General features: G+C 43.3%; 3 gene segments (V, D, J or C); all 3 read right to left on the bottom strand.

Moving 5' to 3' along the window:
* Window positions 1-8,351: 8,351 nt before the first annotated feature.
* On the bottom strand, window positions 8,352-8,881 carry LOC129407147 (immunoglobulin lambda variable 3-21-like). The segment is given in 2 exon segments: window positions 8,352-8,656; window positions 8,836-8,881. Coding segments are annotated over 2 exon segments (351 nt in total).
* A 5,626-nt stretch (window positions 8,882-14,507) lies between these two features.
* LOC129407146 (immunoglobulin lambda variable 3-21-like) lies at window positions 14,508-15,038 on the bottom strand. The segment is given in 2 exon segments: window positions 14,508-14,815; window positions 14,993-15,038. Coding segments are annotated over 2 exon segments (354 nt in total).
* An 8,330-nt stretch (window positions 15,039-23,368) lies between these two features.
* On the bottom strand, window positions 23,369-23,898 carry LOC101545379 (immunoglobulin lambda variable 3-9-like). The segment is given in 2 exon segments: window positions 23,369-23,676; window positions 23,853-23,898. Coding segments are annotated over 2 exon segments (354 nt in total).
* Window positions 23,899-24,665: the final 767 nt, after the last annotated feature.

Genomic DNA, 24,665 nt, shown 5'->3' with positions numbered 1-24,665 from the left:
TCCATGTTTATCCATGTAGAAGCAAATAGTATGACTTTATTTTTTCTAACAGCCATGTAGTGTTTCATTAGGTAGATATACCATAGTTTCTTTCTAATTTCTTTGCTTTTCAAATTTTATGTTATTTTAATCAAGTTATTCACAATACTTGATTACATTCCCTATTCCAACACCAATCCACCACCATTACGCCTTCCAACCACCATATTTCAAATTATACCACCTCAATGCTGAAAGCAGAACATTATAATTTCCTTTGTTTTGCCTATTATGAATAATCCTCTAAAGATGATCCAAAAAAGTTTTTCTAGAGCAAAGAGATTAAAAGCAAGGAAGAATATGAGCTTCTCAAAAGAAAGGTGAGACTCTCAAGGAAAAGGACACACTCTAAGTTGGGTCGGTGACTTCAAAAGACATGTACTGTGTTCTGAAACCTACAGGAAGCATGGCTAGGTTCTTCAGCTTGGAGCAATCTTTGCAGGAAGGAGTTCTTGGCAAGGTTTATCAAGGTAAATGACTTTGAGCACGGGTGACTTTTTTCTTTGAGAGTCTATTAGGTTCTTTTATCTTGTTAAATAATATTTTGAGATTGTTCAGTCCTCAGATTTGGGTTGACTTTTGAGCACTAGTCATTTAACCCATTTCTTGCCATGCATTTGCCTCTTCTCTAGTCTTTTCCCTGCCCGAGGTGCCTGGGGCGGGCTCCTAACTGCATCTAGTATACCACTCAAATAGGAATCCACTGAAAACAATTTGAAATGTTAATATGCCTGAGTTTATCTTCTAGCACATCAGACACGCATTTCCCTCTAATAATCCTGAAGCCTGTTTCTGTTTGCCCAAAATCCTCTTCCAATTGAACACCACAAAAGCTTCCTCCTACAATCCCAAATTCACCCCTCATGAGATCTGTATAAAGCCTGTTCCAGGACTTGTATGGAGTGTCGGGGGACTTCAGATCTCTCTAGGTCAGATAGGTTTGCTGCTCTGACTACAAACTCATGCAGCTGGAGGGGAGTATAATTCAGATGGGTCAGGGATTTTTTTTGTCACTTCCCTTCTGCCCTTGTCAATATGAGCTTTGCTACTTGAGTATTCCAACTATTATAGTGAGAGTCAGCCTTGTTCTCAGCCAGGGTGCCTCCGAAGGTCAGGGTGGCCAGTTGTAGCCAGAAAAGCAGTCAGGGCTCCTGGTGGCTGGTTGTTAGCACCAGAGATGACCAGCACAGGGACCTGGCCAAACTTCTGCTGGTACCAGTGAATTGCATATCTCATCTCCAGGTTGTCTCCAGAGCCGATGATCTTGACTGTCTGTAGAAGGTCCATTGACATGGAAGATGACTAAATCAGCTTCAAGGAGGCCACAGCACCTTGAGAGAAAGAAGAGGAGATAGGGTTGTAGAGGAAGGCCCTGAGCACAGGAGGTCCCACAATGAATTTGTGTCAGTGTGGATCTCAGGGTTTGGGGCAGGCGAGTGGGGTTAAGCCTCTGAGGCAGCACATGTGCAGATAGAAAGGAGAGGGAGCAGGGGAAAGGGGCTGGCCATGATGGATCCTCTCCAGAGCACAGCTTGAGCCCACTGCAGTGTTGGGATCCACAGCATCTTCTTCTATCCTCTCTGGCCCTGTGGGATAAAGGTGCTTTGCTCTCGTGCAAATTTATTGCTCCTCTGGGTAGAGAAGAGTCTTAGCGCACACAGGAGGCAGAGCAGGTGCCATAAGGGAGAATGGATTGCCAATCACATTAACTGCTTCTTCTAAGCTGCTTCTCACTCAGAATATCAGCCTTGTCTTGGAGGTCTGTGATCATAATCAGCTTCCAGGGACTTTCCCTCTTCATGCTGGCCTGTGTTCTGTCCAGGGAGTCCCCACCTGTGCTGTGTACTAAGTGTTGCTGAGGCAGCTGGCTGGAGTCTATATGAAATACAGACACATATTGTACAAGAAAGGCTGTCATGAAACCAGTTACCCTCCTCTTCTATCAGTGTCCCAGGCGAGCCTGATCTTCAGAGTGAGGCCTCTACAGCCACAGGAAGTGCAACTGACCAATCCTTGGATACCTGTTGCCCCCAGACCTGTCCCTCTAGAGTTCCCATCTAGGAAACACCAGCTTCTGTCCTCTAAACTCCTGGATGCAAGTAAGCTGTCCCGTCTGGAAGAGTTCAGATGAATTTGAGGAATTTCCTCATGTGTAGGAAATTCCATACCTCAGGAGATTTCACACTAAGTATGGGCCTCACTCTTTCAGCTATTTCCCCCTGACCCACCCAGATCTTTTTAGGTAAGTCACATATGACATGAAGGGAGAGGGACAGGTGTATTTCTGAGAATTGTGTTCCAGTATGAACATGCAATTTTGTTAGTGAGCTTTTTGAGGAGATTGAAAACAGCCGAGTTCTTTTAAGGGATGAGATTCATAGAATTCATGATGCCTTAGAATATTTTAGACTTTCTCTAAACTTTCTGGAAACCAGGATAAAGCTCCCTGTACCCCAATAAGGGCAGCCGAGACCCATGATATCTCCTACCAAAGCTCAGTATGAACTGGATCATTGTCAGTATCTCTGCTTCTTTGATGAATTCATTCCAGGCATCTCAGATTGTGGAATAGGAGATTTCTTCACAGTATCATAGTCTTTGGTTATAGTTTGTTTTGTTTTACTTTTGTTTCTCTTGGAGCCACACATTATACTTCCTGGCTCTGTACTCAGGAACTCCTCCTGGTGGTTTTGGGGGACTATCTAGATTCCAGGGATTATAGTGGGTTTGTCTGCAGGAATGCAATCACCCTACAGACAGTCGTATCTGTCAAACCTAACTCAATAATCCTATATTGCTTTTCTCTTTCCTTTATGTCATTTGCATGTTTTATTTAGAAAAGTCCATTTTAAACAAAGGAATATAATTGATGCTATGCTTTGTAATATGGGGGTTAATTGATTCCAAAATTATATTTATTCCTAGGCATCCAAATTTACTTGACTCAAGCCTCAGTTGCCCATCTTTCCTAGCATTCCAAGAGCAGGGACCCGAGGAAGTGCTGGATGGACCCAGGGCAAGTTGTGAGCTATCTTGGCATCGAAATGGGCCAGGCCCAGGACCATACTACTTAACTATAAGTTAAGAGCATGGTCATGGACAAACTCTGTCACGAGCCAAAAAGAAGTAATAAGGACCCTTCTGGAGTTAGGAAAGACTAACGTGGCCTTAGGACTGTGGTCTGGAATATATGGGGAGATATCTTCAGGAAGATCAAATCTTTAAGCATAATATATTTCTTACTATGTTCATACAAAATGACATTTAGTAGAAATATAAGAAGTAAATTTGCTATAATTGTTTAAATGCATTATTAGCTAAGGAAAATTGCAAACAATACACCCTGGATTGAATCTTGCCCTTGAGTGGATCTCCTAGTAATCTGGCGTGCTGAATCCACCCTCTGATGAGATTTTTTTTTTTCTGATGAGATTTTTGTGCTTGAGTTAATCTCTTAAAGGAGTGGATTTTCCTTTGTTTCTTTTGATGATAATGTTCAACACCACTTTTGTGTACCCCACCCTTCATGATTTCTATATAACTATGTTGAAAGGGAGTAGAAAGTCGGGACTAGATGCTGGGAACTAGAAAGTCGAGGACTAGACGTTGGGGACTAGATGATGAAGACTAGAAAGTCGATGATGAGATGTTGAAGACAAAGAGGAGAACTGGGTCTTTGGGACTTTGGGACTTAGGGACTAAGAGGAGACTAGGATGATGGAACTGTGATGACTGGGTCATGACCAAAACTACGATTATGACTGTGCCGTGAGGGGAGAGATTGGACTATGCGGGAGAAGAGAAGAAATAAACTGTCTACAGACCAGCCTGTGGCCCTGTCCTGTTCCTCCGTTGTCCTGGTCCTTCATTCACTGTTCCCCGATGTCTGGCCTGGGAAATGGTTCTCAGCCACCAAGTGCTTCCATCTCTATTCAGACACAGTGCATTTTCCCCCTGGAAACTCACAGGGTAGTGAAGTCCAGCAAGCACTTCTCCCTGTAGCAGATAGGGCAGTTGGCTCTTCTTCCCAGAAGGGTCTGGCAGGGTGTCAGACTGCCACTTACACAAATTCTCTCCAAGTCACATGATTTCCAACTGTTTTTACAACTAACAAAATTAAAAAGATATAAATTAGAACTCCTGTGAGTCCAAAAGCATAGCTATTCTTGGAGTATCACGCTTCACTCAAGTGAGAGAAGGAATCTGGAGCTTTGATCTTTATCGACGATTGAGAGCGGGGATGCTGTCTCATTGGCCAAAGTGTCAAAAATCAGATGAGCCAGAAACGTAGAGCAATTTGAAGATGACCGCCGACTAAGCCCGTTACTGACTGGATTCCACGGGAGATGGTCAGACTTCTTTGTCAAAACCTTGAATGAACATTTTGATGCTCTTCATACCCCTGGAGTGAGCAGATTCCATAGGGCTACACTACCATGTAGTGTAGTGTGACAGGAATGAATGGAGACATTACTGGCCCCCACTGGAGCAAATCAATGAACAACAGAATGGCAATGATACAAATGATGAGTCCATTTAAATTCACTTCCATCATTGAAAGGTAATAGGTTTTGTATAATATTTAGAAGGAGATGAGATTGGTGGGTGACATTGTATTACAGAATTCATGCTTATGAGACCAAAGAATGTTTCCCTGAGATTCACAAGAATGAAAATCAGCAGTTCACTGAAGAGGAATTCTGTTGCATTCTAGAAGAAAATAACATTGATAGTGTATTCCTGAACCAATACTCATGATTACTCATAAAATTTATAATAAATTTATATTGGTTTGATCCAGTTTTGCCTCTACTACTAATAACGATAGTCAATACAGAAGATAGCAACTTAACACTTAAGTTATTAAGTTTTATTAAAAGAAAATAAGACATTTTAATTTTTCTGTTTGGTTTTGGGACCATACACACAGATGCTCAGGAACTATTCCTGCTCTGTGTCAGGAGCAGTGCTTAGAGGAGTTTAGGAGAACCGAAGTGGTCCTGGACATCCAAACCTAAATGAGCAGGGTGCAAGTCAAGACCTTAATCACTGTATTGCCTCTCTGGTCTCGAATATTGTTTTTTCCTTTACATTTATATTTATTGGACTTATATATGGCATAAAAATTAATGGGAGATGAAAAATTTGAGAGTCTCAGTATAAAAATGTATGAGTAGGAACTGGCAAGGTTTATCAAGGTAAAGGAATTTGAGCTCTGACTTTTTGTTTTGAAAGTCTATGAAGTTCTTTTGTCTTGTTAAATAATCTTCTGAGGTTGTTGAGTCCTCAGGTTGGGCTGACTTTTGAGTACTAGTCATTTAACCCATTTCTTGCCTTGCATTTGCCTCTTCTCTATAAGCTTCCTCCCTGCCCCAGGTCCCTGGGGAGGCTCTTAACTACATCTAGTATAGCACTCAAATAGGAATCTGCTGAAAACAACCCAGAAATATTAATATGCTTGAGTTTATCTTTTAACACACTGGATGCACATTTCCCTCTAACAATCCTGAAGTCTGTTCCTGTTTGCCCAACACTCCCTTCCAAGTGAACACCATGACAGCTTGATCCTACAATCCCAAATTCACCCTTCATGATCCATGGAGAGAGCCTGTTCCAGGACTTGGCATGTGGAGTCAGGTGTCCTCAGATCTCTCTGGGTCAGATCTGTTTGCTGCTCTGACTACAAACTCGTGGGGCTGGAAGGAGTGGGATTCAGATGGGGTGAGATTTGGCTGTCACTTCTCTTCACCCTTCTCGATGCGTGCTTTGCCACTCAAGTTTCTACCTATTACAGTGAGAGTCAGCCTGGTGCTCAGCCAGGGTGACTCAGATGGTCACGGAGGCCATTTGGAGTAAGAGAAGCAGTCAGGGATCCCGGATGGCTGGTTGTTATCACCAGATGACCAGCACAGGGACCTGGCCAGCTTCTGCTGGTACCAGTGAATAGTATATCTCATCTCTGGGTTGTCTCAGGAGCAGGTGATCTTGAGTGTCTGTATAAGGTCCACTGATGTGGAAGGTGACTGGGTCAGCTTAAAGGAGACCACAGCAGCTTGAGAGAAAGGAGAGGACAAAGGATTGAACAGAAAGGCTCTGGTCTCAGGAAGCCCTACAATGGGCCTGTGACAGTGTGGAGCTCAGGGTTTGGGCAACACTGAGGGGCTGAGCTTCTGACATGGCACCAGTGAAGACATCAAAGAGAGATGGCAGGGGAAGGGGTTGGGCCTTGATGGATCCTCTCCAGAGCGCTGCTTGAGCCCACTGCAGTGTTCCTGGCATCCACTCAACCAAATCAATGAACAACACGATGGCAAGTGATAAAAATGATGAGTCCATTAAAATTCACTTTGATCATTGACAGGTAATAGGTTTTGTATAATGATTAGGAAGGAGATGAGATAGGTGGGTGACAGTGTATTGCAGAATTGATATTTATGAGGCCCAAGAATTTTTCCCTGAGATTCAAAGGAATGAAAATCAGGAGTTAACTGAAGAGGAATTCTGTTGCATTCTAGAAGAAAATAACATTAACCGTGTATTCAGGAAAATACTCATGATTACCCATGAAATTTATAATACATTTATATTGGTTTGATCCAGTTTTGCCTCTACTACTAATAATGATAGTCAATATGGAAGATAGAAACTGAAGTTATTTAGTTTTATTGAAAGAATATAAGACATTTTAATTTTTCTGTTTTCTTTTGGGACCATAACCACTGGTGCCCAGGAACTATTCCTGGCTTGTGTCATTAGTAGTGCTTAGAGGATTTAGGAGACCCAAAGTGGTCCAGAACATCCAAACCTGAAAGAGCAGGTGCAAGTCAAGAACGGTAACCCCCTGTATTGCCTCTCTAATTCATAAAATGATTTTTATCTTAAATTTATATTTTTGGAATAAATGTATGGCAGAAAAATTAATGGGAGACAAAGAATGAGAGAGTTTCAGTATAAAAATATATGAATAGGAGCTGGATAGTATAGTGGGTAGCGTGTTTGCTTTGCATGTGGCCAACCCAGGTTTGGTCCCTAGCATCCCATATGGTCCCCTGAGCATTGCCAGGAATACTTCTAGAGCACAGAGTGAGTCGTAGCTCCTGAGTATTGCTGGGAGCTGTCCACAAAAGAAAAAATGAAGAAAAGTATTTGAGAAATCAAATACAGTAAATAAGTCTGATATGGGAAATAGATTCCCCCGTTTTTGTCCTTAAGGAAGAAGAAGGACAAAAAGGCGGCAGAGGGGGAGTTTAAATGATTAGAAAGAATCATTCAAGAGTGGGTATCAAGTAATGTGATATTTGTTTCCAATCAATATACATAAAAGAGTGACATGGAAGTTTAAGAAACATCTGATAAAAATTTTCAGCAACATACAAAATCCAGGTGTCATAAATCTCAGTTCTAATAAGCGAGCAGGTGATGTATCCTGTGCTTCTCCTTCCAAGGAGTTCTTCTCTAACAAGAAAGACCTGCGGTCTCATCAAAGGACAAGACTAAAGGGATAACAAGAAGGCCGCAAGAAGCCAGGGGCCACTGAGAGTCAGAGACTGCCCTGGTGTCTGAATTCCCCTCACAGCCCTGGGATGAGGAAGTGAAGACACTACATTGGAGGTGGCTGCAGCTGCCCCACACACAGCTGGAGGGACTCTGGACCAACAGGTGTTGACAAAAGTTGAAGAACTCAATACATCAAATTGAATAACTCAGGACATCAAGGATTTTATTTATTTTTATTTTTTTATTTTTTTAAATTTTTTTTTGCTTTTTGGGTCACACCCGGAAGTGCACAGGGATCACTCCTGGCTCTTACACTCAGGAATCACTCCTTGTGTTACTCGAACCATATGGGATGCTGGGAATAGAACCCAGGTCGGCCACGTGCAAGGCAAATGCTCTACCCGCTGTGCTATTGCTCCAGACCCAATCGAGGGTTTTAAAAGTTTTTTTTTTTTTTTTAAATTTTAGTTTTGGGCCCACCTTGACTATGCTCAGGACTTAGTCCTATTCTACACTCAGGGATCACTCACGGCAGGGTCAGGGGACCATATGGGAATCAGAGTATCAAACTAGATCGGGTGCATGCAAGGCAAGGGCCTTACACACTTAAGTATTGATTTAGCCCTCAAGGGGTTTGTGTATTGAAGGATAAGTGAAGATCCAGGAGCATACAGAACCAGCTCTTATCGAGATCAGGATCAGAGAGCAGGGAAGTTTCTTGAACTCCAGGCCTCAGCCATTGAGCACAGTGAGGGTGAGCACCAGATCAGAGCAGAGGTTCTTGTCCTACTTCCCCAGTGTCTGTGCCACTGTGCTCACTGCCACCTGCTGTCAAAGGAACCATGTACTGCACAGTAATAGTCGGCCTCATCCTCAGCCAGTACTCCCCTGATGGTCAGGGAGGCCAGGCTGCCAGACTTGGAGCCAGAGAAGCGGTCAGGGATCCCTGAGGGCCGGTTGCTGTCATATATGATGAACACAGGGATCTGGTCTGGTTTCTGCTGGTACCAGGCAACATAATAGCTTCCAATGTTGTTTCCCCTACAGGTCATCTTGACCTCCCCTCCCGGCCTCACAGATAATGAGGGCGGCTGATTCACCTCATAGGAAAATACAGAACCTGCAAGAGAGAAGGAGAGGTCAGGTAAAAATGAAAGTCAGTTCTGCCGAGACCCCCATCTTCATGACCATCCATCAGCGTGATGGGAATCCTACCCCAGTGCCCTGCTGAGCTCAGACTCAGGTACAAGATGGTCCCAGTGCACTAGGCCTGGGGCTTCTGTAACCCGGACACATCACCTGTGCAGTGAGCCAGGAGGCCCAGGAGGAGCGGGGTCCAGGCCATGGTGAGGGGCTGGGATCCTGGCACCTGAGGCTGAACTCCTCCTGGTCCCCTCTTATCCCGTCAGGGAGAGAGCTGCTGGCTATGCAAATCAGCCAGGCTCAGGGCTGCTGCCTGGGGTCTGTGGCTGCAGAAAAGGGCCCAGACCCAAGGGACACAGGGAGGGGAAGGGTGGGCCTTGCCGTCCCTACCTGCTGCTTTGTGGCATCTCCCTGACAGTTTTGTTTCTCTGTTATGTTTATTTTGTCTGCTTAGGAAGCAGTTTAAGGCACTGAAACATTGTTTTTTTTTTTCAGAATAAAAAATATGAAATGTGGTATGACATATTTGTTTAAATTACAATTATTTATCATTAAAATATTTTTATGATTGGTTTCCTTCAATATGTGGGACAATCATACAATAATAAAAGTCACCTTTACTACTTGATTCAAGTAAAGAATAGAGGATCTTTCTTGTTACCAGATACCAAAGGACATTGAAATGTTCAACAACTAGAGAGCAAACATTCTCTGGACCAAAAATATTTAGATCTTGTGGCTGGGGATATAAGAAATCGGGGAGGGTGATTCCCTGTGCAGAGCCTGCCCAGGTTTGAACCCTGTCTTCAAACATTGTCCAAGAATGCAAAGTCAGAGTTTATGAGTATGGCAAGCTGTGGCGCGCGCGTCGCGTGCACACACACACACACACACACACACACACACACACACACAGATTTCATTTTCTAGGTGCCCTGCTTGAAAACTATTCTTCTTAGATTCCAAGCACTATGTGTTTTTGGACTGAGCATCACTGAGGACAGCTCTGGATTCCCCACAGCACCTCCTAGTGGCTGACTAATCTCTGACACCACATGGTTTGATCAGCATCACAGTTCCTCAGGGCCTCCTTAGAATGCATCACAGTTCCACAGTTCCCCATGCATCACCCCACCAATTTACACCACAGGCCCTGCCATTTGCCACACAGTGAAGTTCATTTTCCAAAGGAGTCAATCAAAGAGAGAAAGAAAGAAAGAAAGAAAGAAAGAAAGAAAGAAAGAAAGAAAGAAAGAAAGAAAGAAAGAAAGAAAGAAAGAAAGAAAGAAAGAAAGAAAGAAAGGAAGGAAGGAAGGAAGGAAGGAAGGAAGGAAGGAAGAAAAGAAAATATATGCTCATCAGATAGGAAAATAAATACCTTTTTCTTAGATATGAGGCTGCTTATTAAAACCAGCACCCTGGAAATTCCAAATGTATTGAGTTAGACCCCCTTTAACCCTGACCCACACCAGCTCCATTGGACCCCTTGATTCTCTGCTGCTCCCTGCTGGTCATTCGGTGCTTTGGGAGAGACTGGGAAAATCTAGCAGGGAGTCCAAGGAAGATTCAGATCACAGGGCTCAGGGACTGGTCACTATTTCCTGGGATCGGACAAGGAGGAGGAGGAGTGAGCATTTTCTCTGTGGATCCTGGGCCTCATAGGTTCAATTCTTAAGGAAATTGAAAATATGAATAAGGACACTTGAATTTAATTGGCAGGTTGATGAGAGGACCCACTGCTCAGGCCCCAGAATTAGGATTATTAATATCATGGACAGGCCATTGAATTTGCACAGTTTTCACATTTGGAGCTGAACCTTTCTAATTTTCATAAACATGATAGGTATGAAGATATTCTCACACAATAGATGAACAATTGTTCAAATGCAGCTGTAGCACTGCCTAGGATGAAACAAATTTCTTTATAAAATGCAATGAGATATAGTTACAAAATCACTCATGAATGAGTTTCAGTCATATGATGTTCCACAACCAACCTGCATCAGTGCACATTTCTACCTCCAATGTCCCCAGGTTCCCTCCTTCACGACTTCTCTAGCTTACCTCCAAATCTGCTCTATGGCAGACACAATTTCTGTTTGTCTTCTGTTTGTCTGTCTGATTTTATTTTAGGCACTGTGGTTTGCAATACTCTTACTGAAAAGGTATTGTGTATTTCTCTTTCTCTCCTTTCAGCACATAGTTTTTGTTCAGAGTGATCATTTCCAATTCTCATGTCAAAGTTGTTCCTTTTCTGTACTAACTTCATTCCTCCCTTTTTGTGGCATGCTTTTTCATGAGCTATTTCTCCTGGCTCTTGTTTCTAAGTCTTTAGGTATTTTTCACATGCTGTGTTGTTATTTTTAGCTTTTTATTGCTGCGAATGAGTGCCATCATGTATGTTTGTCTGTGTCCTACTGACTCATTAATTCAGCATGATATTCTCCATGTCTATCCATGTAGAAGCAAATTTTTTGACTTTGTTTTTCCTAACATGAATGAATTGTTCCATTGTGTAGATGAAACAGTTTCTTTCTAATTAATTTTACTTTTAAAATTTTATTTTATGAAGTTGTTCACAATAATTGATCACATTCCATATTCCAACACCAATCAACCACCATAATTACCAATTACCATTCAATAACACATTCCATCCACCATATTTCAAATTACGCCACTCCGATGCTCAAAGCAGAACATAATAATTTCCTTTGTATTGCCAATGATGAATAATGCTCTAAAGATGATGCAAAAAGTTTTACTAGAGGAAAGTGTGTGACAATTGTTTTATCACCCTGGAGCCAGTAAGCCGTTTTATAGAGTACGAAATGTGCAGAACTTCTAAGACTTTCAATCGGGTGATACAGTAAGAATTCAATTTTTAAGTGGATGGTAACTTTGGGGTCCACAGGCTTGTCTGAGGTATGTTGCTGTCCTCCTCTTCTTAGGTTTATTTGTGAGACTCTGGATCAAGGCTGTTCCTGAGATTAAATGGAGCCAGAGGAAGGTTGTGGGCATGACTGCCAGCTACCGGAACTCAGGGATGTGGGGTGAGGGCACCAGAATGCTAGAGGGCATGGAGATTTCAGTCACAAGTCCAGCATCCCTGGATTTTTCAGCAGATTCACTCATGGATGGGGATCGTACAGCCTGTGGAGATGGGCTTTGAGCAGAGCAGTGATTGATTTCTGGAGATTTTTGCTGCCATCAGATTTCTGGGAGTGGGTGGTGGGCCTCATCAGGTCTGCTGGATCCCCCAGATGAGATAGCCTGGCATGGGGGCTGGTGGCATCTCTGCTGTACAATAGGTTCTTTATCCACTTTTCTGATCTTGGCAGGGTTATTTCTAGATTCTGGCTATTCTGGATGGTGCTCGAGTACAGATTGTGGTTCTGCACTCACCTCTCATGCCTCAGCTACCCCTCTGTAAAGTGTGAAAATGAGAATGCTGTTGAGATTTTGTGCAGTGATTGAACTATTTACTGAATGTTATTGCAGGTGCCTTTGGTGGAGTGGGGAGCAATGTAGGTAGCCTGGAGAAAAGAGTGTTTCTGCCCCTCTTTGTAACCCTCCTTGGTCACACCAGGAAATGCCTTTATGGGTAAGGACGGTTCAAGGCTTCTCCTAGCAACTATGTGGCATAGATGCTTATATCCCATGGACCCTTCTATGTGACCATCAAGCTATGCCTTAAGTTCACTCATTCTGCACAGCCTGGGAACCGGTCCCTGTCACTGAATGAGCAGGGAGCAATATCCTTAGGCTGGTGAGGAACTGAACTTAGCTGGAAAAGAAAAGACTGAATCTTAGCACAGTGCTCCAGGAGCTTCATCTTCTCTCAAAGAAAAAAATGTCATGGGTAGGTGAAAGAGTGAAGCAAAATAGTTTTATTTAAAGATATTAACTTAGTGTGGCCTAATAGGTAGTACAGAGACTAAGTTGCTTGCCTTGCCTGCAACTGACATGAATTCAATCCCTGACATTTATGGTTTCATTTTACCTTCCACGATTAATTAAAATTAAAATTCACTTTGATCATTGACAGGTAATACGTTTTGTGTAACGATTAGGAAGGAGATGAGATAGGTGGGTGACATTGTATTACAGAATTCATGTTTATGAGACCAAAGAATGTTTCCCTGCAATTCAAAGGAATGAAAATTGGGAGTTAACTGAAGAGGAATTTTGTTGCATTCTGAAGAAAAGAACATTGATAGTGTATTCATGAATCAATACTCATGATTACCCATGAAATTTATAATACATTTATAGTGGTTTGATCCAGTTTTGCCTTTACTATTAATAATGATAGTCAATATGGAAGATAACAATGTAACACTTAAGTTATTACGTTTTATTAAAAGAAAATAAGACATTTTAATTTTTCTGTTTTGTTTTGGGACCACACCCACTGGTGCTCAGGAGCTATTCCTGGCTCTGTGTCAGGAGTAGTGCTTAGAGGAGTTTAGGAGAACCGAAGTGGTTCTGGACATCCGAACCTGAATGAGCAGGGTGCAAGTCAAGAACCTTAACCCCTGTATTGCCTCTCTGGATCCAAAAACTATTTTTTCCTTAAATTTATATATTTTTTACAAATGTATTGCAAAAAATTATAGGAGACAAAAAATGAGAGAGTTTCAGTATAAAAATGTATGAGTAGGAGCTGGACAGTATAATGGGTAGCATGCTTGCCTTGTATGTGGCCAACCCAGGTTTGATCCCTGGCATCCTATATGGTCCCCTGACAGTTGCCAGGAGTAATTCCAGAGCACAGAGCCAGGAGTAGCCCCTGATAATTTCCAGGAGTAATTCCTGAGCACAGAGCCAGGAGTAGCCCCTGAGTATTGCTGGGTATGGTCTCTAAAAGAAAAAAATAAAGAAAAGTGTATGAGAATTCAAATACAGCAAATTGGTCTGATATGGGAAAAAGATTTCCCACCTTTTTGTTCTTCAAGAAGAAGAGGGACAAAAAGGTGGGAAGAGCAGGAGTTTAAATGATTAGGAAGAATCATTCAAGAGTGAGTATCAAGTAACTGCGACATTTGTTCGAATCAATATAAATAAGAGAGTGACATGAAAATTTTACAAACTTCTGATAAAAATTCTCAGCAAAAATCCAGGTGTCATAAATCTGAGTTATAATAGTTAGAAGGTGATGGTATCCTTTGTTTCTCCTTCCAAGGAGTTTTTCTCTAACACTGAAAGACCTGCAGTCTCATCAAAGCACAAGACTAAAGGGATAACAAGAAGTCCCAAAAGGCCTGGGGCCACTCAGATTCAGAGACTGTCCTGGTGTCTGGATTCCCCTCACAGCCCTGGGATGAGGAAGTGAAGACACTACATCGGAAGGGGCTGCAGCTGCCCCACATGCAGCTGGAGGGACTCTGGACCAGCAGGTGTTGACAAAAGTTGAAGAACTCAAAACATCAGATTGAAGAACTCAGGATATTGAAGATTTAAAAAGGTTTCGTTGTTGCTGCTGTTGTTGTTGTTTTAGTTTTGGCTTGATTATATTCAGGACTTACTCCTATTCTATCATGGTGGGGCCCAGGGGACCATATGGAAATCAGGGGGTCAAACTAGGCTGGCTGCATGCAAGGCAAGGGCCTTCCCCACTGAATTATTGCTTTAGTCCTCGAGGGTTTTCTGTTTTGAAGGATAAATGTACATCCAGAAGCATAGAGAACCAGTTCTTGTTCAAGATCATGATCAGAGTAGGGAAGTTGCATGACCCCCAGGCCTCAGCTATTGAGCACAGTGAGGGTGAGCACCAGGCCAGAGCTGGAGGTTCTTGTCCCACTTCCTCAGTGTCTGTGCCACTGTGCTCACTGATAGCTGCCGTCAATGTAATCATCTACTGCACAGTAATAGTCGGCCTCATCCTCAGCCTGGACTCCCGTGATGGTCAGGGTGGCCAGGTTGCCAGAGTTGGAGCCAGAGAATCGGTCAGGGAGCCCTGTGGGCCCGTAGTTATCATTGTACATGACCAGCACAGGGGCCTGGCCTGGCTTCTGCTGGTACCAGGAAACATCTTTGCTTCCAATATTGTTTCCCGCACAGGTCATCTTGGCCTCCCCTCCTGGGCTCACAGATAATGAGGGCAGCTGATTTACCTCATAGGAAGATACAGAACCTGCAAGAGAGGAGAGGACAGGTAAAACAGAAAGTCAGTTCTTCCTAGACTCCCATCTGCATGACCACCCATCAGGATGATGGAAATCCTACCCCAGTGCCCTGCTGAGCTCAGACTGAGGTACAAGATCTTCCCAGTGCACTAGGCCTGGGGCTGCTGTGAACCCAGACACATCACCTGTGCAGTGAGCCAGGAGGCCCAGGAGGAGCGGGGTCCAGGCCATGGTGAGGGGCTGGGATCCTGGCACCTGAGGCTGAACTCCTCCTGGTCCCCTCTTATCCCCTCAGGGAGAGAGCTGCTGGCTATGCAAATCAGCCAGGCTCAGGGCTGCTGCCTGGGGGCTGTGGCTGCAGAAAAGGGCCCAGGCCCAAGGGACACAGGAAGGAGGAGGGCTGGCCCTGCAGTCCCTACCTGCTGCTTAGTGGAATCTCCCTGAAAAGTTTGTTTCTGAGTTATAGGAATTTTGTCTGCTCAGGAGGCAGTTTAGAGCATTGACACATTGTTTTTTTCAGAATAAATAATTTGATATATGGCATGAAATACTGGCTTAAATTACAAGTATTTCTCATGAAAATATTTTTTATGGTTTGTTTCCTCAGTTTTGAGGAGAATCATACAATGATAAAAGTCACCTTTATTACTTGATTCCATAAAGGATAGAGGATCTTTGTTTTTACCAGATACCAAAGGACATTGAAATGTTCAACAGACTAGATAGGAACAACAATATTTCAGATCCTGAGGCCAGGAGATAACACAGCGGGGAGGGTGATTCCCTGTGCAGGGCCTGCCCAGCTTTGATACCCGTCACCACATATTGTCCAAGAGTGCAAAGTCAGAATTTCTGAGTATGGCCAGGTGTGGCACACTCTCTGTTCTCTCTCTCTCTCTCTCTCTCTCTCTCTCTCTCTCTCTCTCTCTTTCTCTCTCTTTCTCTCTCTCTCTCTCTCTCTCTCACACACAGACACACACACACACACACACACACACACACACACACACACACACATACAGATTCTCAGCACTATGTTTTTGGACTGAGCCTCACTGAGGACGGCTCTTGATTCCCCACACCACCCCCTAGTGGCTGACTAATCTCTGACACCACGTGGTTTGATCAGCATCACAGTTCCTCAGGGCCTATTTAGAATACATCCATATTTTAGCTATTGTGAACAGTGCTGTGATCAATATATAGGTACAGATATCATTTATACTGTGCTCTTTTTCATCGTCGGTATATATTCCCAAAGGTGGTATTGCGGGGTCATGTGGAAGCTCAATTTCTAGTTTTTGAAGGACTGTCCGTATTGTTTTCCAGAAAGGCTGGACCAGTGGGCTTTCCCACCAACAGTGAAGGAGCGTTCCTTTTCCCCAGCATCCACGCCAGCACTGGTTGCTTTTGTTCTTTTGAATATGTGCCAGTCTCTGTGGTGTGAGATGATATCTCATTGTTGTTTTGATTTGTATCTCCCTGATAACCAGTCATGTGGAGCATTTTTTCATGTGCCTTTGGGCCATTTGTATTTCTTTTTTGAGGAAACTTCTGTTCATTATTTCTATCACGGTCAGGCCGTTGAATTTGCACAGCTTTCACATTTGGAATGGAAGCTTTCTAATTTTTATTTCTATAATTGTCATGAAGGTATTCTCAAATAATAGATGAACAATTGTTAAAATGCAGCTGTAGCACTGCTGAGGATGAAGCAAATTTCTTTATTAAATGCAGTGAGATATATAGTTACAAAGCAATTCATGGTTGAGTTTCAGTCATACGATGTTCCAACACCCAACCTTTCCCCAGTGCACATTTCCACCACCAATGTCCCTAGTTTCCGTCCTTCATGTCTCCTCAACCTTACCTCCAAAGTTGCTCTATGGCAGACACATTCTGTCTGTCTGTCTGTCTCATTTTATTTTAGGCACTGTGGTTTGCAATACTCTTACTGAAAAGGTATTGTGCATTTCTCTTTCTCTCCTTTGAGCATTTAGTTTTTGTTCAGAGTGATCATTTCCAACTATCATTGTCAAAGTGTTTCCTTTTCTGTCCTAACTTCACTCCCCTTCCTTTTTGTGGCATGCTTTTTCCCATGAGCCATTTCTCCTCTCGTTTCTATGTCTTTGGTTATTATTTACACACAATGTTGTTGTTTTTGGCTTTTTATATCCCCAAATGAGTGCCATCATGTATGTTTGTCTGTGTCCCATTGACTCATTAACTCAGCATGATACTTTCCTTGTTCATCCATGTAGAAGCAAATAGTATGACTTTATTTTTTCTAACAGCCATGTAGTATTTCATTAGGTAGATACACCATAGTTTCTTTCTAATTTCTTTGCTTTTAAAATTTTATGTTATTTTAATCAGGTTATTCACAATACTTGATTACATTCCCTATTCCAACACCAATCCACCACCATTACACCTTCCAACCACCATATTTCAAATTATACCACCTCAATGCTAAAAGCAGGACATTATAATTTCCTTTGTTTTGCCTATTATGAATAATCCTCTAAAGATGATCCTAAAAAGTTTTTCTAGAGGAAAGAGATTAAAAGCAAAGAAGAATATGAGCTTCTCGAAAGAAAGGTGAGACTCTCAAGGAAAAGGACACACTCTAAGTTGGGTCGGTGACTTCAAAAGACATGTACTGTGTTCTGAAACCTACAGGAAGCATGGCTAGGTTCTTCAGCTTGGAGCAATCTTTGCAGGAAGGAGTCCTTGGCAAGGTTTATCAAGGTAAATGACTTTGAGCACTGGTGACTTTTTTCTTTGAGAGTCTATTAGGTTCTTTTATCTTGTTAAATAATATTTTGAGATTGTTCAGTACTCAGATTTGGGTTGACTTTTGAACACTAGTCATTTAACCCATTTCTTGCCATGCATTTGCCTCTTCTCTAGTCTTTTCCCTGCCCTAGGTGCCTGGGGAGGGCTCCTAACTGCATCTAGTATAGCACTCAAATAGGAATCCACTGAAAACAATTTGAAATGTTAATATGCCTGAGTTTATCTTCTAGCACATCAGACATGCATTTCCCTCTAATAATCCTGAAGCCTGTTTCTGTTTGCCCAAAATCCTCTTCCAAGTGAACACCACAAAAGCTTCCTCCTACAATCCCAAATTCACACCTCATGAGATCTGTATAAAGCCTGTTCCAGGATTTGTATGGAGTGTCGGGGGACTTCAGATCTCTCTAGGTCAGATAGGTTTGCTGCTCTGACTACAAACTCATGCAGCTGGAGGGGAGTATAATTCAGATGGGTCAGGGATTCTTTTTGTCACTTCCCTTCTGCCCTTGTCATTATGAGCTTTGCTACTTGAGTATTCCAACTATTATAGTGAGAGTCAGCCTTGTTCTCAGCCAGGGTGCCTCCGAAGGTCAGGGTGGCCAGTTGTAGCCAGAATAGCAGTCAGGGCTCCTGGGGGCTGGTTGTTAGCACCAGAGATGACCAGCACAGGGACCTGGCCAAACTTCTGCTGGTACCAGTGAATTGCATATCTCATCTCCAGGTTGTCTCCAGAGCCGATGATCTTGACTGTCTGTAGAAGGTCCATTGACATGGAAGATGACTAAATCAGCTTCAAGGAGGCCACAGCACCTTGAGAGAAAGAAGAGGAGATAGGGTTGTAGAGGAAGGCCCTGAGCACAGGAGGTCCCACAATGAATTTGTGTCAGTGTGGATCTCAGGGTTTGGGGCAGGCGAGTGGGGTTAAGCCTCTGAGGCAGCACATGTGCAGATAGAAAGGAGAGGGAGCAGGGGAAGGGGGCTGGCCATGATGGATCCTCTCCAGAGCACTGCTTGAGCCCACTGCAGTGTTGGGATCCACAGCATCTTCTTCTATCCTCTCTGGCCCTGTGAGATAAAGGTGCTTTGCTCTCGTGCAAATTTATTGCTCCTCTGGGTAGAGAAGGGTCTTAGCGCACACAGGAGGCAGAGCAGGTGCCATAAGGGAGAACGGATTGCCAATCGAGTTATCTGCTTCTTCTAAGCTGCTTCTCACTCAGAATATCAGTCTTGTCTTGGAGGTCTGTGATCATAATCAGCTTCCAGGGACTTTCCCTCTTCATGCTGGCCTGTGTTCTGTCCAGGGAGTCCCCACCTGTGCTGTGTACTAAGTGTTGCTGAGGCAGCTGGCTGGAGTCTATATGAAATACAGACACATATTGTACAAGAAAGGCTGTCATGAAACCAGTTACCCTCCTCTTCTATCAGTGTCCCAGGCGAGCCTGATCTTCAGAGTGAGGCCTCTACAGCCACAGGAAGTGCAACTGACCAATCCTTGGATACCTGTTGCCCCCAGACCTGTCCCTCTAGAGTTCCCGTCTAGGAAACACCAGCTTCTGTCCTCTAAACTCCTGGATGCAAGTAAGCTGTCCCGTCTGGAAGAGTTCAGATGAATTTGAGGAATTTCCTCATGTGTAGGAAATTCCATACCTCAGGAGATTTCACACTAAGTATGGGCCTCACTCTTTCAGCTATTTCCCCCTGACCCACCCAGATCTTTTTAGGTAAGTCACATATGACATGAAGGGAGGAGGTACAGGTGTATTTCTGAGAATTGTGTTCCAGTATGAACATGCAATTTTGTTGCTGAGCTTTTTGAGGAGATTGAAAACAGCCGAGTTCTTTTAAGGGATGAGATTCATAGAATTCATGATGCCTTAGAATATTTTAGACTTTCTCTAAACTTTCTGGAAACCAGGATAAAGCTCCCTGTACTCCAATAAGGGCAGTGGAGACCCATGATATCTCCTACCAAAGCTCAGTATGAACTGGATCATTGTCAGTATCTCTGCTCCTTTGATGAATTCATTCCAGGCATCTCAGAGTGTGGAATAGATTTCTTCACAGTATCGTAGTCTTTGGTTATAGTTTGTTTTGTTTTACTTTTGTTTCTCTTGGAGCCACACATTAAAATTCCTGGCTCTGTACTCAGGAATTCCTCCTGGTGGTTTTGGGGGACTATCTAGGATTCCAGGGATTATAATGGGGTTGTCTGCAGGAATGCAAGCACCCTACAGACAGTCGTATCTCTCAAACCTAACTCAATAATCCTATATTGCTTTTCTCTTTCCTTTATGTCATTTGCATGTTTTATTTAGCAAAGTCCATTTTAAACAAAGGAAGATAATTGATGCTATGCTTTGTAACATGGGGGTTAATTGATTCCAAAATAATATTTATTCCTAGGCATCCAAATTTACTTGACCAAGCCTCAGTTGCCCATCGTTCCTAGCATTCCAAGAACAGGGACCCGAGGAAGTGCTGGATGGACCCAGGGCAAGTTGTGAGCTACCTTGGCATCGAAATGGGCCAGGCCCAGGACCATACTACTTAACTATAAGTTAAGAGCATGGTCATGGACAAACTCTGTCATGAGCCAAAAAGAAGTAATAAGGACCCTTCTGGGGTTAGGAAAGACTAACGTGGCTTGAGGACTGTTGTCTGGAATATATGGGGAGATGTCCCCAGGAAGATCAAACCTTTAAGCATAATATATTTCTTACTATGTTCATACAAAATGACATTTAATAGAAATATAAGAAGTAAATTTGCTATAATTGTTTAAATGCATTGTTAGCCAAGGAAAAGAGCAAACAAAACACCCTGGATTGAATCTTGCCCTTGAGTGGATCTCCTAGTAATCTGGAGTGCTGAACCCACCCTCCGATGAGATATTTGTGCTTGAGTTAATCTCTTAAAGGAGTGGCTTTTCCTTTGTTTCTTTTGATGATAATGTTCAACACCACTTTTGTGTATCCCACCCTTCATGATTTCTATATAACTATGCTGAAAGAGAGTAGAAAGTCAGGACTAGATGCTGAGAACTAGAAAGTCGAGGACTAGACATTGGGGACTAGATGATGAAGACTAGAAAGTCGATGATGAGATGTTGAAGACAAAGAGGAGAACTGGGTCTTTGGGACTTTGGGACTTAGGGACTATGAGGAGACTAGGATGATGGAACTGTGATGACTGGGTCATGACCAGAACTACGGTTATGACTGTGCCATGAGGGGAGAGATGGGACTATGCAGGAGAAGAGAAGAAATAAACTGTCTACTGACCAGCCTGGGGCCCGGTTCCTGTTTCTCCGTTGTCCTGGTCCTTCATTCACTGTCGCCCGATGTCTGGCCTGGGAAATGGTTCTCAGCCACCAAGTGCTTCCATCTCTATTCAGACACAGTGCATTTTCCCCCTGGAAACTCACAGGGTAGTGATGTCCAGCAAGCACTTCTCCCTCAAGCAGATAGGGCAGCAGATTCTTCTTCCCAGAAGGGTCTGGCAGGGTGTCAGACTGCCACTTATACAGATTTTTTCCAAGTCACATGATTTCCAACTGTTCTTACAACTAACAAAATTAAAAAGTTATAAATTAGAACTACTGTGAGTCCAAAAGCATAGCTATGCTTGGAGTATCACACTTCACTAAAGTGAGAGAAGGAATCCTGAGCTTTGATCTCCGTCTACGATTGAGGATTGGGGATGCTGTCTTGTTGGCCAAAGTGTCAAAAATCACATGGGCCAGAAATGTAATGTGATTTGGAGATGACCTCCGACTAGACCCGTTACTGACTGGATTCCATGGGAGATGGTCAGACTTCTTCACCAAGACCCTGAACGAATGGTGTGATGCTCTTCATGCTCCTGGTGTGAGCAGATGCCATAGGGCTACACTAGCATGCGACAGGGATGAATGGAGACATTACTGGCACCCACTGGAGCAAATCAATGAACAACGGGATGGCAAGTGATACAAGTGATGAGTTCACTTAAATTCACTTCCATCATTGACAGGTAACAGGTTTTGTATAATATTTAGGAAGGAGATAGGATTGGTGGGTGACATTGTATTATAGAATTCATGTTTATGAGACCAAAGAATGTTTCCTTGAGATTCACAAGAATGAAAATCAGCAGTTCACTGAAGAGGAATTCTGTTGCATTCTAGAAGAAAATAACATTGATAGTGTATTCCTGAACCAATACTCATGATTACTAATGAAATTTATAATAAATTTATATTGGTTTGATCCAGTTTTGCCTCTACTACTAATAACGATAGTCAATATGGAAGAAAACAACTTAACACTTAAGTTATTAAGTTTTATTAAAATAAAATAAGACTTTATAATTTAATTTTTCTGTTTGGTTTTGGGACCATAAGCACAGATGCTCAGGAACTATTCCTGCTCTGCATCAGGAGCAGTGCTTAGAGGAGTTTAGGAGAACCGAAGTGGTTCTGGACATCCAAACCTGAATGAGCAGGGTGCAAGTCAAGAACCTTAATCAACATATAGCCTCTCTGGTCCCAAAAATTGTTTTTTCCTTTAAATCCATATTTATTGGACGAATGTATGGCAGAAAAATTAATGGGAGACAAAGAATGAGAGAGTGTCAGTATTAAAATATATGACTAGGAGCTGGATAGTATAGTGGTTAGTATACTTGCCTTGCACGTGGCAACCCGGGATTGATCCCTGGCATCCCATATGGTCCACTGACAGTTGCCAGGACTAATTCCTGAGCAGAGAGCAAGGAGTAGCCCCTGAGTCCTACTGGGTGTTGTCCCTAAAAGAAAAAAGTAAAGAAAAATGTATGAGAAATGAAATACAGTAAATTGGTCTGATATGGGAAAAACATTTCCCCTCTTTTTGTCTGTCAAGAAGAAGAGGGACAAAAAGGTGGGAGGAGGAGGAGTTTAAATGATTAGGAAGAATCCTTCAAGAGTAGGTATCAAGTAACCATGACATTTGTTTGAATCAATATAAATAAGAGAGTGACATGAAAGTTTTACAAACATCTGATAAAAATTCTCAGCAAAAATCCAGTGTCATAAATCTCAGTTGTAATAAGCAAGCAGGTGATGGTATTCCATGCTTCTCCTTCCAAGGAGTTCTTCTCTAACACTGACAGACCTGCAGTCTCATCAGAGGACAAGACTAAAGGGATAACCAGAAGGCCCCAAGAAGCCAGGGACCTCTCAGAGTCAGAGACTGTTCTGCTGGTCTTTGAATTCCCCCCACAGCAATGGGATGAGGAAGTGAAGACACTACATCGGAAGGGGCTGCGGCTGCCCCACACACAGCTGGAGGGACTCTGGACCAGGAGGTATTGACGAAAGTTGAAGAACTCAGAACATTGAATTGAAGAACTCAGGATATCAAGTGTTTAAAAAGGTTTATTTCTTTTTTCTTTTTAGCTTTGGGCCGCACTTGACTATGCTCAGGACTTACTCCTACACTCAGGGATCAGACATGGCAGGGTTCAGGGGACCATATGGGAATCAGGGGATCAAACTAGGCCTGCTGCATGCAAGGCAAGGGCCTTACCCACTGAATTATTGCTCTAGTCCTTGAGGGTTTTCTGTTTTGAAGGATAGATGAAAATCCAGGGGTATAGAGAACCAGCTGCTGTTCGAGATCACGATGAGAGCATGGAAGTTGCTTGACCCCCAAGCCTCAGCTACTGAGCACAGTGAGGGTGAGCATCAGGTCAGAGCAGGAGGTTCTTGCCCCACTTCCCCAGTGTCTGTGCCACTGTGCCTACTGCCAGCTGCTCCCACTGCCATCAGCTACTGCACAGTGATAGTCGGCCTCGTCCTCAGCCTGGACTCCCGTGATGGTCAGCGTGGCCAGGTTGCCAGAGTTGGAGCCAGAGAAGCGGTCAGGGATCCCTGAGGGTCGGTTTTTACCATAGTAGATGACCAGCACAGGAGTCTGGCTTGGCTTCTGCTGGTACCAATCAACAGCATGTCTACCAATATTGTTTTCTGCACAGGTCAACTTGGCCTCCCTTCCCACGCTCACAGATAATGAGGGCGGCTGATTCACCTCATAGGAAGATACAGAACCTGCAAGAGAGAAGGAGAGGACAAAAAAGAAAGTCAGTTCTGCCAAGACCCCCATCTTCATGACCATCCATCAGGGTGATGGGACTCCTATCCCAGTGCCCTGCTGAGCTCAAACTCAGAACCAGGATGTCCCTAGAGCACTGGACCTGGGGCTGCTGTGAACCTGGTCACATCACCTGTGCAGTGAGCCAGGAGGCCCAGGAGGAGCGGGGTCCAGGCCATGGTGAGGGGCTGGGATCCTGGCACCTGAGGCTGAACTCGTCCTGGTCCCCTCTTATCCCCTCAGGGAGAGAGCTGCTGGCTATGCAAATCAGCCAGGCTCAGGGCTGCTGCTTGGGGTCTGTGGCTGCAGAAAAGGGCCTAGACCCAAGGGACATAGGATGGGGGAGGGCTGGCCCTGTATTTCCTACCTGCTGCTTAGTGGCATCTCCCTGACAGTTTGCTTTCTCTGTTATGTGAATTTTGTCTGCTTACGAGGCAGTTTAGGGCATTGACACATAGTTTTTTTTGTTTCAGAATAAATAATTTGATATATGTCATGAAATATTGTCTTAAATGACAAGGATTTCTCTTAAAATATTTTTGATGGTTGGTTTCCTTCAGATTTGGGGAGAATCATACAATGATAAAAGTCACCTTTATTACTTGATTCAAGTTTACTTGATAGAGGATCTTTCTTGTTACCAGATACCAAAGGACATAACGATGTTCAACAGACTAGATAGCAAATATTCTCCGAACCAAAAATATTTCAGATCTTGTGCCCTGGGAGATAATACATCAGGGATGGTGATTCCGTGTTCACAGCCTGCCCAGGTTTGATCTCTGATTTGATCCAAGAGTGCAAAGTCAGAATTCCTGAGTATGGCCAGGTGTGGCTCTCTCTCTTTCTCTCTCTCTCTCTCTCTCTCTCTCTCTCTCTCTCTCTCTCACACACACACACACACATTTCCAGCACTATGTGTTTTTGGACTGAGCATCATGAAGAC

Source organism: Sorex araneus, chromosome 9 (assembly GCF_027595985.1).
Source record: "Sorex araneus isolate mSorAra2 chromosome 9, mSorAra2.pri, whole genome shotgun sequence".
In the NCBI taxonomy this organism is placed as follows: domain Eukaryota; kingdom Metazoa; phylum Chordata; class Mammalia; order Eulipotyphla; family Soricidae; genus Sorex; species Sorex araneus.
This window is presented reverse-complemented; position numbering and strand designations above follow the sequence as displayed.